Consider the following 11,791-nt stretch of genomic DNA (forward strand, 5'->3'; position numbering starts at 1 on the left):
CATTACAGCTCCCCCTAGAGTTTAAATGGACTAAACACACCCTATACCACTATTTAATAAAATTGCCTGTGTGCTTTCCTTCAATGGTGGGGATAGAGGATAAGCCCTTCTGGCCCTGTTTTTGTGGTCTTCCCAGGGCTGCCAGGAATCTGCCGTTCCCCACGGCTGACCAGCTGCCAGCAGGGGGACTTATCAGAAGCAGTGGGAGGAGGCCTAGGCCGGTGCTGCAGCATCTATCGTAGATATTTTTTTTGCCCAAAAAAATCCCACATCACCAGCAACGTGATTACCTCACTTCCAGTGTGTGCCGGAAGTGACGTCGCTGTGTCAGTGACATTGCTGCAACGCTGGTCTAGGCCTTCCCCCAGCCGGTAAGTCCCCCATCCCCCCGCTGGTTGCCGGAAGGAGCATGGAAACCGTAGCTCTTCCTGTGGACATCTGGTTGGCCATTGGGAGAAACAGGATGCCGCACAAGATCAGTCTTTAGCCTGACTTTTATCATGCTTCCCTGAACGAGCAATGAGCATAGGCAAGATGGCCAGGCCCTAGGCTTCTATGAAATAAATGCCCTGGAATAAAGTCTACCTCAGAGAGCCTTTGGAACGAGCTTCCTTGGCCCTCACTCAGCATTTCCCATCAGTGCTTCAGCTGTGCCATAAATGTTTCGTGTTAACAGCAGGAAGATGTTAGCTGGTGACAGTGTTATATTCCACTGTTGTCAGCTTTTAATTAGGAAAGATGGCATTCGTGCCAACCTCACTGCATCTGCCTCAGATGGGCATTGTTTGATATTAGTGGCTTGGTTTAATGGTAGGACCCTTATAAACTGGTACTTAACCGCGTCTCTCTTCCTTATGCTTTCCGGGCTTTTGTGGCGGCGAAGGCGAGTTGCCACTGAGTTCCTTTCTCAGCTTGCCGACAGAAGCCCTGTCGAATACGCAAACAATCACTCAATCACGTTATGAATATTTATGGGAGGGGTTGATTACGACATTTACTTGCTTGCATTGCATTGCTCTGCAAACACTGACGAACCTTGGGCGTAAATTAATATTTGCAAATTGTAAGAGCAACGTGTTCCAAATCCAAGAAGTATGTAAATACGTATATTGACATGAATATATTTCAGCCTGATGTGTTGCTGATGCGTCTCTGTTTGTCAGCTCCTCTCTGATGTTCTTTGTGTTTCTGAAGTCAGGGTCACCAGGGATCAATTCTGTATCAGCCGCCCTTGAGGACAGGGTTGAGCTCTGACCCCGAGTACAAACATGCAGCATTTTCCCCAAATCTGGCTCTCCTTCTGGGGAGAAGGGGGCAGAGGATACATATTTGACAGCACCTGAGACCAGTCCTTTCCTCTATGCATGACCAGTAGGGAAGAAGGATGGAATCGTTAGTGGGATCTTGTACTGGGACGGGGGCAGGCGGAGGTCTTTTTAATGCTCCTATCAGTGACAGCTGAAAAGCTGTGAGAACCACTGTACACACACACACAGCTCCTTTATACTGAGTTAGACCATTGGTCTGTGAAGGTCAGTATGACAGGCAGTGGCTCTCCAGCATCTCCGGCAGAGGTTTGTCACACTACCTGAACCTTTTTTAAATTTGCCTGGTGATGCCTTGGATTAAAACTGGGATCTTCTGCATGCAAAGCAGATGCCCCTCCCACTGAGCAATTTCAGCGCAGACATTTTAAATTACACGCAGAAAGGTATCGGCTGGATATTAGGAAAAACTTTTTCCCAGTCCGAGTGGTTCAGGAGCGGAACCAGCTGCCTAAGGAGGTGTTTAGCTCCCCTTCTATAAAGTACTGGGTTCGCTGCATGGAGGAGTCGTACTACGACATGCGGATGGACGCATTTATTAGTACCTTTCACCAGAACAGGAAAAATACCGGCCGTAGGCCAACTATATACAATCCCTCAGACCACCCCCCAAGTCTCATTGGTGGGTTTAAACTTCCCACCTATGTTACCATTGTTGCCTGCGGGAGGATTCAGGATCCTAGTCCCTATTGTCCTTGCTGAGCCAAGCTCAGGTAGATCTTGCCGTCACCTAGTGGTGGGCAACAGACATAACACCTTCACTGACAGCTTTCAAGAAGAGGCTGGACGAATATTTGTCAGAGATGCTTTAGGCTGGTCCTGCATTGGGCAGGGGGTTGATGGTCTGCATGGCCCCTTCCAACTCTGTGATTCTCTGATTTCTTTGTCACGTTATCTGTTCAGCCACCATATTTTCTGAATGACCTTCCATGATACAGTGTCAACAGAAAGGAGGCATCTATCCTACAGACTTAAGCTTTGGCCTCATCCACACACACAGTTGTAGAAGTTATAGGAGCCACTTCCCTCTGATGTGATCCTACACAATTGGTAAGTGTGTGCTTATCACAACCATGTGGCAGGAACAATTGTGTGGATCTTTCCTACCCAACTGCCATCCTATCAGGAAGGGTAAGAGTTCAGCTGGGAAGAGTTATGCATTTGTGGTGTTACAGTCATACTTTTGTGGTTGCGATTCTCATATTCCTTCCCATACATGAGAGGGCTTGATGTGGGATACTGTCACCATCCTGCTACCCTGTTGCTCGTTCTCGTCTTTCCCACAAGATGGAAGGGTCTGGTGCTGAATCCTACTATAGACAGATCAGAATGGGCCCTTCCCTCCTTTGTCTGTCATATTCTTCCACGGGAATCATTCCCGTTCCTGCACTGCTTTGTGTATGAAAGAAGAGCACCACATTTTGCAGTTATGCCTTCTTCCCGGGTAACTATAGCCCTCGAGAAGCACAGGCCCATACCAGGGTTTTGTGGGGCTTGAATTTTACAGTTTTCTTTGGTGGGGCTTGAATTTTACAGTTTAAAAAAATAAACCCAGCTCCCTGTAACCTCTTCACCTCACCACTCCTTGTCTGTAATTTCTCTTTTAAACATTTTACAGGAGAAAATCTTGTGGGGTTGTCGCTTTAAAAAAGGGGGCGGAGCCCCAAATAGTCCCACCGTAGCCACAGAGCATGCTGTATGGGATTCTAACAGAATTTTCAGTTTCCATACAAATTATAATTCCTGTAATAGTGAAAACGCTGCAAAAACTATATCAGAACGAGAAGAAAAGTCCACTTTTGTTGTGTGAATGCACACACTGTGACCCATACCCTGGGTTTTTTCGTTGACGTGCCCTATTGACTCCAACCTTGGGATTGTGTGCATTCCTTCAAGACCTTTGTGCCTCATGCTGAATGAGGGTAGAGCAGCTGGGGGGGGGGGAATTACAGGCACCCAGCAATCCCCATACTGTTGTTCCTAGCCCATGTAAGTAAAACTGGCTTAATGGTTCAAGAGAGTTTCCTGCCTCTGAATGTGTGGGAGGGATGTGTACCGTTAAGCCGAAGTTATCCAGCTCCCAGAGTTATCCAGATCCCAAAGTTATCACTTCGTGTTTTGTATTTGGGAACAGATGCCTGAGTAGAAAAACCATCAAGGGGCCATATAACATCCCCAGCATGGCACCCTGACATTTTGCTGTTGTTGTCCTGAAGTAATACTTCCTCTTGTGGGTTCATACTGTTCGGATGATGAGAAGAATGTGTGCACTGCCTAAGTAGAAAATGTAATGTGAGAATTGGATTTCAATCAGTCATCATTTCCTGCCCTGATATGAGTAACTGGGGATGACCGTGTTTGAATCTTGAGCCTTAGGGCCAAGCCAGTCAAGATGGCAACCTCGTATCCACCTTGAGGACACCACGGCCATTTTAAAGTCATTTCAAAATGCTGCAAGGGCCTGGTCCTGATTGGGCCTGCACCATGGCAAGCTGAGGTGTTCTCGTCCCCCCCCCCCGCTTGTTATCAAGTGCTGAAACAGCTGCATTCCCCCAGCCCACAGCCTGTTCAGCACGAAAAGGCATGGGGCAAAAGAGTGCCGCATTGCAGGCCCAGTTGGGCCCTCTCGGCATTTTAAAATTACTTTAATGGAGAGCCAGTTTGGTGTAGTGTTTAGGAGAATGGACTCTAATCTGGGAGAACCAGGTTTGAGTCCCCACTCCTCCACATGCAGCCAGCTGGGTGACCTTGGGTCAGTCACAAGTTCTCTCAGAGCTGTTCTCTCCAGAGCAGTTCTCAAAGAGCTCTCTCAGCTCCACCTACCTCGCAGGGAGGGGAAGGAGATTGTAAGCTGCTCTGAGACTCTGAATGAAGGGTGGGATATAAATTCAATTCCTCCTCCTCCACCTCCTCTTCTTCTCCTTCTTCAAAATGGCAGCCCCGTGGCAACCACAAGGACACCATCACATCTAGTTCGGCCCTTATTTGTGCTGGCGCTGTAGCCCAGCCATTTACAGTTGTTACTTTTTTATTTTTAAAAAAATGCACAGAAGGTTATTAATGAGGGGATTTGTGTGCTTTTATGGCATCTTTTTCTAAATAACTTTGGGCTTCAAATGTGTTTGTTAAATAGAAAAATCTTCACCAATCTCTCTTTTGGGAGAAATTCTCATTACAGCCGATCCAGAAGGAGAGAGCTTCAAAGAAGCTGGCAATATCTGCTGGGGCAATGAACATTTCTGCTTCATTGCTGCAAAAACAGACCACAGAGACGGCTAGTTTATTAGGGAAAGGGATTGAAAAATAAAAACAGCCCATATTGTAAGGTTCTTGTATACATCCATGGTGCGGCCTCCATTTAGAACACTGTGTACAGTTCTGATCAGAAGAATAAGGTACTAGGATGTGGAGTGTGTTCTGTATGAAAAAGCTAAGGAGGTGGATTGTTTTGGTTGAGGGGGGGCACACATATTAAGGATTGATATGTATAGTACATAAAACAAACACAGAGAACTGTTTCCCTCTCTGCCCTAACACTAGAACTTGAAATCAACAAATGAAGTTGGTAGTGGAGAGTACATTCAGTAGACACAACATAAACCCAATGCGCAATTCACATGTGGAGCTCACTGCCACATGACAGGGTGGTGGCTGCTGGCTTAGACAGCTTTAAATGCAGGAGGCACCATTAGGAAGGACATATGTATTAAGGGCTAATAGTCACAATTAGGGCTATTTTTGGGCAGGAACACACAGGAACGGAGTTCCGGCTGACTTCAGAGTTGGCCACGCCCACCAGCCAAAACCTCTACATGTGTGGATACAGAGGGAATGCCTGGAGAGCGACCCCCCCGGCTACTCCAAGGGCTGGCTTGCCTGGGTTCCCCGAAGCTGTAGGGCACCTGGGCAAGCCAAGGGAATAAACTGCCTTCCCTTCAAGGGGGGCCTTGCCCAGGCTCCCTGCAGCTGTGGGGCGCCCGGGCAAGCCAAGGGAAGGCATGGGGGTGTGGCCTAATATGCTAATTAGCTGCACTGTCAGGGTGTGACCTAATGTGCTAATGAATTTCTGCTGTTGGGTGTGGCCTATTATGCTAATTAGTTCCTCCTGGGCTTTTTCTACAAAAAAAGCCCTGGTCACAATGTTACATTGAACCTGAGTCTTCTGAAGCAGTATGTGTTTGAATGGAAAGGGCAGGTACTCTGTTCCCATTACGCCCTGCTCTTCTTGGTTGGCTGCAGTGAGAAACGGGCTGCTGGACAATTGGACCAGGGTCCTCCTCATGTTCTTACATGTGTTGCCTTTGCTTTTTTCTCTCTGTCTGTTCAGCCTGTGATTCCGACAAGCCCGACGAACAGCTCCACAACCCCTACCAGCACAATGGGCATGAGCTCCAAAATAGACAGCTCAACTCTCCAAGACGTTTTCATCCTCTCCCCAATGTCAGGACTCTACGGCCCAAGGTACACCTTGCCCAGGGATGATGGTCTTGATTCTGCAGAGTTTGTGAGTTCAGACTTGGGAAAACAGACTCTCTCACTTGCACCCTTTCTTTGGAACATCATTAAACAAAGGGTTAATTTTAATCCAAATAACTCCCAGCAATCTATGTCCAGAAAGCGTGACTGATAATGGACTGAGTCCGAAGGACCATGATGTGAAGGAATATTGCAGCTAGTGCTCATTCACAAGAGTTAAAATAACACAGACATATGGCAATTTTCATGATTGTGAGTTTAATTTTGCTTTTCTCATACAAAGCTCTAACATAAAGTGTAAAAGAACACTTTGTTGTACAGAAAATGCTTTTGGCCTGCAGAAAAGCATCTCTGGGTCACATCCATTATGTCCTGTACATGTACAACTAAAAGTTGCAAATCCATATAGAATGGTCCAAGGCTAACCACTACCCCACACTGACTCTCTTGCAGACATGCACCCATATTTGATAGATATAACACAAAGCCCTTTGTCTTCAGTGGCTGTCTGTTCTCACCTAGCAACAGGAATTATGCATTTAATTTGGTAGAAAAGACTAGAAGTCCAGTAGCACCTTAAGGACTAACATAATTTGTGGTAGGGTATGAGCTTTTGTGAATCACTGCTCACTACTTCAGATACAGCTAGAATGTGAGTTCATCTATCCTATATATTGGAAAGTGGAGTGATGTCAGATGCCAAATGACATTAGCAGGCAAATGTCAATAGCAGGTGTGATTGGATTAGGTGTGATATGCCGGGAGGTAGTAGGTGTGGAGAACTCAGCATTGGTAATGAGAGAGGAAACCTAGGTCTCGATTCAGTCCAGGAGGATGCACTGTCGAGTTTCATTATCAGCTGCAATTCAGCAGTCTCTCTTTCTAATCTCCCTTTGAAATTTAATGTGGTTTCAAGTGGGTAGCCATATTGGTCTGCAGAAGAAGAGCAAGATTCGAGCCCAGTAACACCTTGAAGAACAACAAGATATCCAGGCTATAAGCTTTAGAGAATCAAAGCTCCCTTAGTCAGATGTGTTGTATCTGATGGAAGGGGCTTTGACTCTTGAAACCTTATATACTGAAAATCTTATTGGTCTTTAAGATGCTTCTGGACTTGAATCTTGCTCATTTAATGTGCTGGTTGATATCTCCTGTTGTGTTCAGAAATCATATATGACAAAAAAAATTCCTGCATCTCTCAGCCCCTGAATGTTTCCCTTTGCAAAACACAGGGGTGGCCCTACCAGAAAGATATCTGAAGTTGCAAATGGAGAGTCAATAGAGCTTACACTGGCCTTGATAAAATTTTGATTTACCATACCAGTGGTATCTGGTGGCGATTTTCCCTGCATCAGACTTTTCCTCAGAATGGTGTAGGAGCACTTGATACTGCAGCATTGCCAAAGCCATGATGCTGTCTTGGTGGTACCACAAAGCATGCTTTGTGTGTAGAACATCTCAGGCTCAATCCCCATCACCTCCATTTAAAGGAACTCAAGGAGCAGGTGTTGGGAAAGACCTTTCTCTGCATGAGTCCCTGGAAAGTCACCACTAGTCAATACTTGGCTAAACAATACTAGGGCCCCGTTCAGACGGAGCATTTGCTGCGCTGAAGGCACGATAGTCCCACGGATTTTCCGGGCGCAATCACACCGGAACATCTGGGAGCCGTAGCGCACCCGTGGCATCCCGCCGAAGGTGCGCATTTTAAAAGTACCTGGGACGACCTACTGGCAAATGGTTTGCCACGGGCTGCATGCGGACTCCTTGGGTGTGATCGTTCTGGCGTGCGGCTTTCTCCCCCATCGTCCTCTTTGCCGCAGGGAAGCTGCCGTTGCATCTGATTGCATAATGGTGCATCAGAATGAGACTGCGCAAATAGTCACACTTCCCACCCGTGTTTTCCATCACGTCTGACCAGGGCCTAGGATAGGTATAATACAGCTTCATAGGTTCAAGCAGAGCAGGAGTAGAACTGCTTGGTGCCTGGATGGAGGATTTCTGGGAGGTATGCAGAAGCTGGTCTGAACTTCCCAAGGAAGAGCAGAATGTGATTGTAGTACAATAATAATCCATGGTATTCTTTTTCTTTATATTTCACCATTGATTGGAAAGCCCTTTGCAGAAATTCATTATCTCTTTGTCAACTTCTCATTTGACTCGTTTCTCCCTCTGTTCTTAGAGACGAAATCGGAATAATGTCTTGTGACGACATCAGCAAGTATGGTGTTGGAAAGACTGGGCTGAAGGGTTCTGAGTCCCCGAGCTACTTTTTGGAGCATGAAAGTGGGAAATATTACACATTAATTGAAGGCGAGGGCCATCCGGCAAGCTCTGAATATGAACGAGGCAGAGCGACGGGGATACGGCGAAGAGAGAAGACTCCCACGCACGGTATTATGCTTTTTCTGGCTTTGACCTTTCACAGTGATTCGTGCTTTCTTTCTCATATTTACCAGTTGATTCAAAGCTGGAATTGAGTTGGAAAAGGGGCCTGTGATTCGACAAGAGTAAAATACGTGGCCTGTAAGAACCAAACCCTAATAATACGAGACCTGCTGGATCAGACCCAAGATCCATCTAGTCCAGCATTCTGTTTCCAACACTGGCCAGCCGGTTGCCACAAAGGAAATTTCAAGTAGGACATGAAAACAGCAACACACTTCCACTATTTGCCTCTTCTGGTCACTGATATTCACAAGTGCATTGCCTCTAAATGCAGAGGCTCCATTTAGTCATTATAGCTTATAGCTCTTGATAGACCTATTGCATGTATTTGATCACTAGGACTAAAATTTGGGTTTCAGCATGTGGCACCTCCAGCTCACTATTGCAGATATGTGGATGGCTCCGAGCTTGCTTCTCAGCACATAATGAGAGGAACCTGTGCTTTTGTATGAGATGTGATTGGATTCAAGGAAGGCATGTTTATGATAATTTGGGACTCTGGAAATGCCACTGGCTGACGAAAAAGTGTTTCCTGTAGTCACTGGTGTGCAGCAACTCATCAAATATTACATGAAGCTCCTTTATATTGTCAGACCCTTTGTCTCTCGAGGCCAATATTGTCTGCTCTGACTGGCAGCCGCTCTCCAAGGTCTCAAGTGGAGGTCTTTCAGCTCATGCAGTACCTGATCCTTGGAACTGGAGGTGCCAGGTATTGAACCTGAAACCTTCTGCAAGCAAAGCAAATGCCTCTCTCTGAGGGCACTTGCATTTGTTTGTTCTTCCTCTGAGACCCTATTCTGTGTGCCTGCTGGTTAGGAGGGCCGCTGACAAGAACAGAGCCTTCTGTGTTGTGGCACCTGAATTATGAAGTGCCCAGTCCTCCGCCCTGCCTCTGACTAGTCTTTGACACCAGGTTAAGACTTGTTTCTTTGTTCTGGCATTTGTTCATTGGTTTTGCTTTGATATTGTTGGTAGTACGGTTGTTTTACTTTTGTTTCGTCACTTGTGTTGTTTTATCGTGAGTGATTTACAGTACCATCCTAATAAAATTTGCCTTGGGGCATGCCTCATTGAATAGTAGGATTCCAAGTAGACCTGGTTCGGATTGGTCACTGAGTCACTGCTACTGTCATATAACTACTGAAGCATTTTAAAAAAAATGATTTTGTTCCGGTTGGATTTAGTTAGGCTCTTATCTTCTGCTGTTATCACAATATACAGGAATTCAGAATACAGTAATAGATTGGCTAGCCTCTGCATGGATAATGACAGCTGTATAACAAGGCCTCCCATTGACCAGGTTGGGGTCCCTGCCAATGCTCCCTCTAAGCTGTGGAGTCTTGTGAGCAAAAATTCTACTTTGTGAGCTACTGGCATTAAAGTCGTGAGCGGGCGATTTGGCTACCGTATAAATTAGCATGGTCTGGAGCTACCCTTCCTAAGCTAAGACAAAAATGTGTGAGCCGGAGGCTAAAAAACTATGAGCTACCTCACACTAACTCAGCTTAGAGGGAACACTGGTCCCTGCATTCTTGTGGGACTCCCTTGGTATGCAGAACAATACTTTCACATATAGCCCTACCAAAGGCTATATGTATATATAGCCCTACCGAAGCCCTACAGTTGCCAGATATTAAGAGTCTGCTTAAAATTCTGTTATGTAGACTGTTCCTGATTAACTTTTGCTAACAAAAAAGGCGAAACATGCCTGATCGAATGTATATTCTGGCATTAAAAAGATAGGGTTCAAGAACAGCATGTTTAATATATCTGCCATATTTGTGCTCAGGGGCACCTCTTACACAGTGTTCCCCTTTTTATCTACCTAGGCTTGCCAGATCCCCCCCGGGGTGGGGTTGCCCGCTTTAGTGGCTCTTGATCCACCAGCCCAGATCCGGCCGGTGGGGGAGCCCCACCCCCAAAGTGCCTGGACCGGGCCAATGTGCCCAGCACAATGACATCACCTGGAGGTGACATCATTGCTCCAGGCACGTCGTTGGGGGGACACTCAAGCATTCGGCCTGAATTTCTAGCTGAATGCTAGAGCATCCCCCTGGCGACGTGCCTGGTGTGATGACATCACTTCTGGGTGATATTGCGGTGTGCACTATGCGTGCACACCAGCACACCCCAGGAGGGAAGCTTCTCCCCCCCGCCACTGGCAAAATGTAAGGAGCTGGCAATCCTATATCCACCCTCATCATCAGCTGTCGTGTACTCTGTATTTACTCTTCCTTACACACGCAGCTAAAGAATGCTGTCCCTTTAATTTTCATCTGCAGTCCTTTCCCTGGGTTTTGAGCCCATCTGCTTGCCCCACCTCACCCAGGGAGCAGTTCTGCCAGTTCTTTTGATCTCAAGGGCCTATCTGGTCCTTGAGAACCATCTCTACTTCTCTCTGGAGTAAGTTGCCAGTCAGTAAGTCCTTCCTCAGCCTTCCCTTGGCAGCCTCCTTTCCTTGCAGTCCTTCTTTCCCTCTCTCAGCGGAACCTGCCATTTTATCAGGTTCCAGTCTAGGGGAAAGGAAGCTGCCCCACCCACTAAAGTCTCACCCCCTCCCCACCATGGCTTTATTAAAACTCATCCGGGGCAGCAGCAGCAGAGGACTCATGTGTGACTCTCCTCCCCAGGGGCCGTTTCATAGAAAAAGAGGTGCAGGAGCTCATTAGCATAACTCATTTGCATATGCCACACCCCCTGAAATCACCGGACGTGTGTGAGAAGGCAACACCGACCGCTCAGGCTCCACTGGACAGTTTTGGATTGCTAGCTATTGGGGGGGGGGAGTGGAGATTTGTCCTCGCAGAGAAGGGAGAGCTTGTACCTGAATAAAACTTGGTCTTAAAGGTGCCACTGGAGTGTTCTGGACCGGGGGGCCGGGAGGGGCTCTGTAACTTACCTGGCTGCTTTTTGCTCTGACTGAGGGCTGCTGGGAACAGGGGGTGGGGTTTGTTGCATGTGCCCGCCCTCTGGGCTCTTTACTGCCAGAGCTCCGGTCCTGTGCGCTCCTGCAGGAAATGACCAAAAAATGTATTCCAATATCTGGAAATGTTGAAACTAGAAGATGCTTGAAGGATTAAACACCCCAAAAACAAAGATTTTACTTTTTTTCTGATAGACATCAAACATATTCAAGAATAGATATGTGTTAGATATCAAAAACCTTAACAATAAATCTGGATAAAGCAGAGATTCAACCAAAAATATTCACAGATCATAACCCTAGAGAAGTAGTATGGCAATAGAATAGAAAAACAAGAGGAAGATGAAGGCTAAACAATCCTCTTTTATTACAAGATAATGTAATAAACAAGTGCAAAAAAAGATTTGTAAGAATTTTTAAATAAATAGCACAGAAGGAATGTCCCCAGCTATGGATCCGGTCACACAGGAGGTTTTGCCCCACAAGAGGGACGGATCGGGGGCGCATCAAACGGGCACGATCACACCGCAACATCTGGGAAGCGGAGCGCACCCATCCCTGATCTGTCCTTTCCGGGGGGAAACGTGCATTAAAAAAAGAAAAGAAAAGAAAAGAAGCT

General features: G+C 46.6%; 1 protein-coding gene across 1 annotated transcript in view; it reads left to right on the forward strand.

Annotated features, from left to right (window-relative positions):
* The window catches only part of LOC107107195 (connector enhancer of kinase suppressor of ras 2-like), a 579,263-nt gene that overhangs the window by 413,680 nt on the left and 153,792 nt on the right, over positions 1 to 11,791 (forward strand). The window contains exons 10-11 of the mRNA XM_015407453.1: positions 5,653 to 5,786; positions 7,984 to 8,195. Of these exons, the coding sequence (XP_015262939.1) occupies positions 5,653 to 5,786; positions 7,984 to 8,195 (346 nt within the window). The remainder of the gene's footprint in view (positions 1 to 5,652; positions 5,787 to 7,983; positions 8,196 to 11,791) is intronic.

Source organism: Gekko japonicus, unplaced genomic scaffold, assembly GCF_001447785.1.
Source record: "Gekko japonicus isolate JY-2015 unplaced genomic scaffold, Gekko_japonicus_V1.1 scaffold535, whole genome shotgun sequence".
Taxonomy (NCBI): Eukaryota; Metazoa; Chordata; class Lepidosauria; order Squamata; family Gekkonidae; genus Gekko; species Gekko japonicus.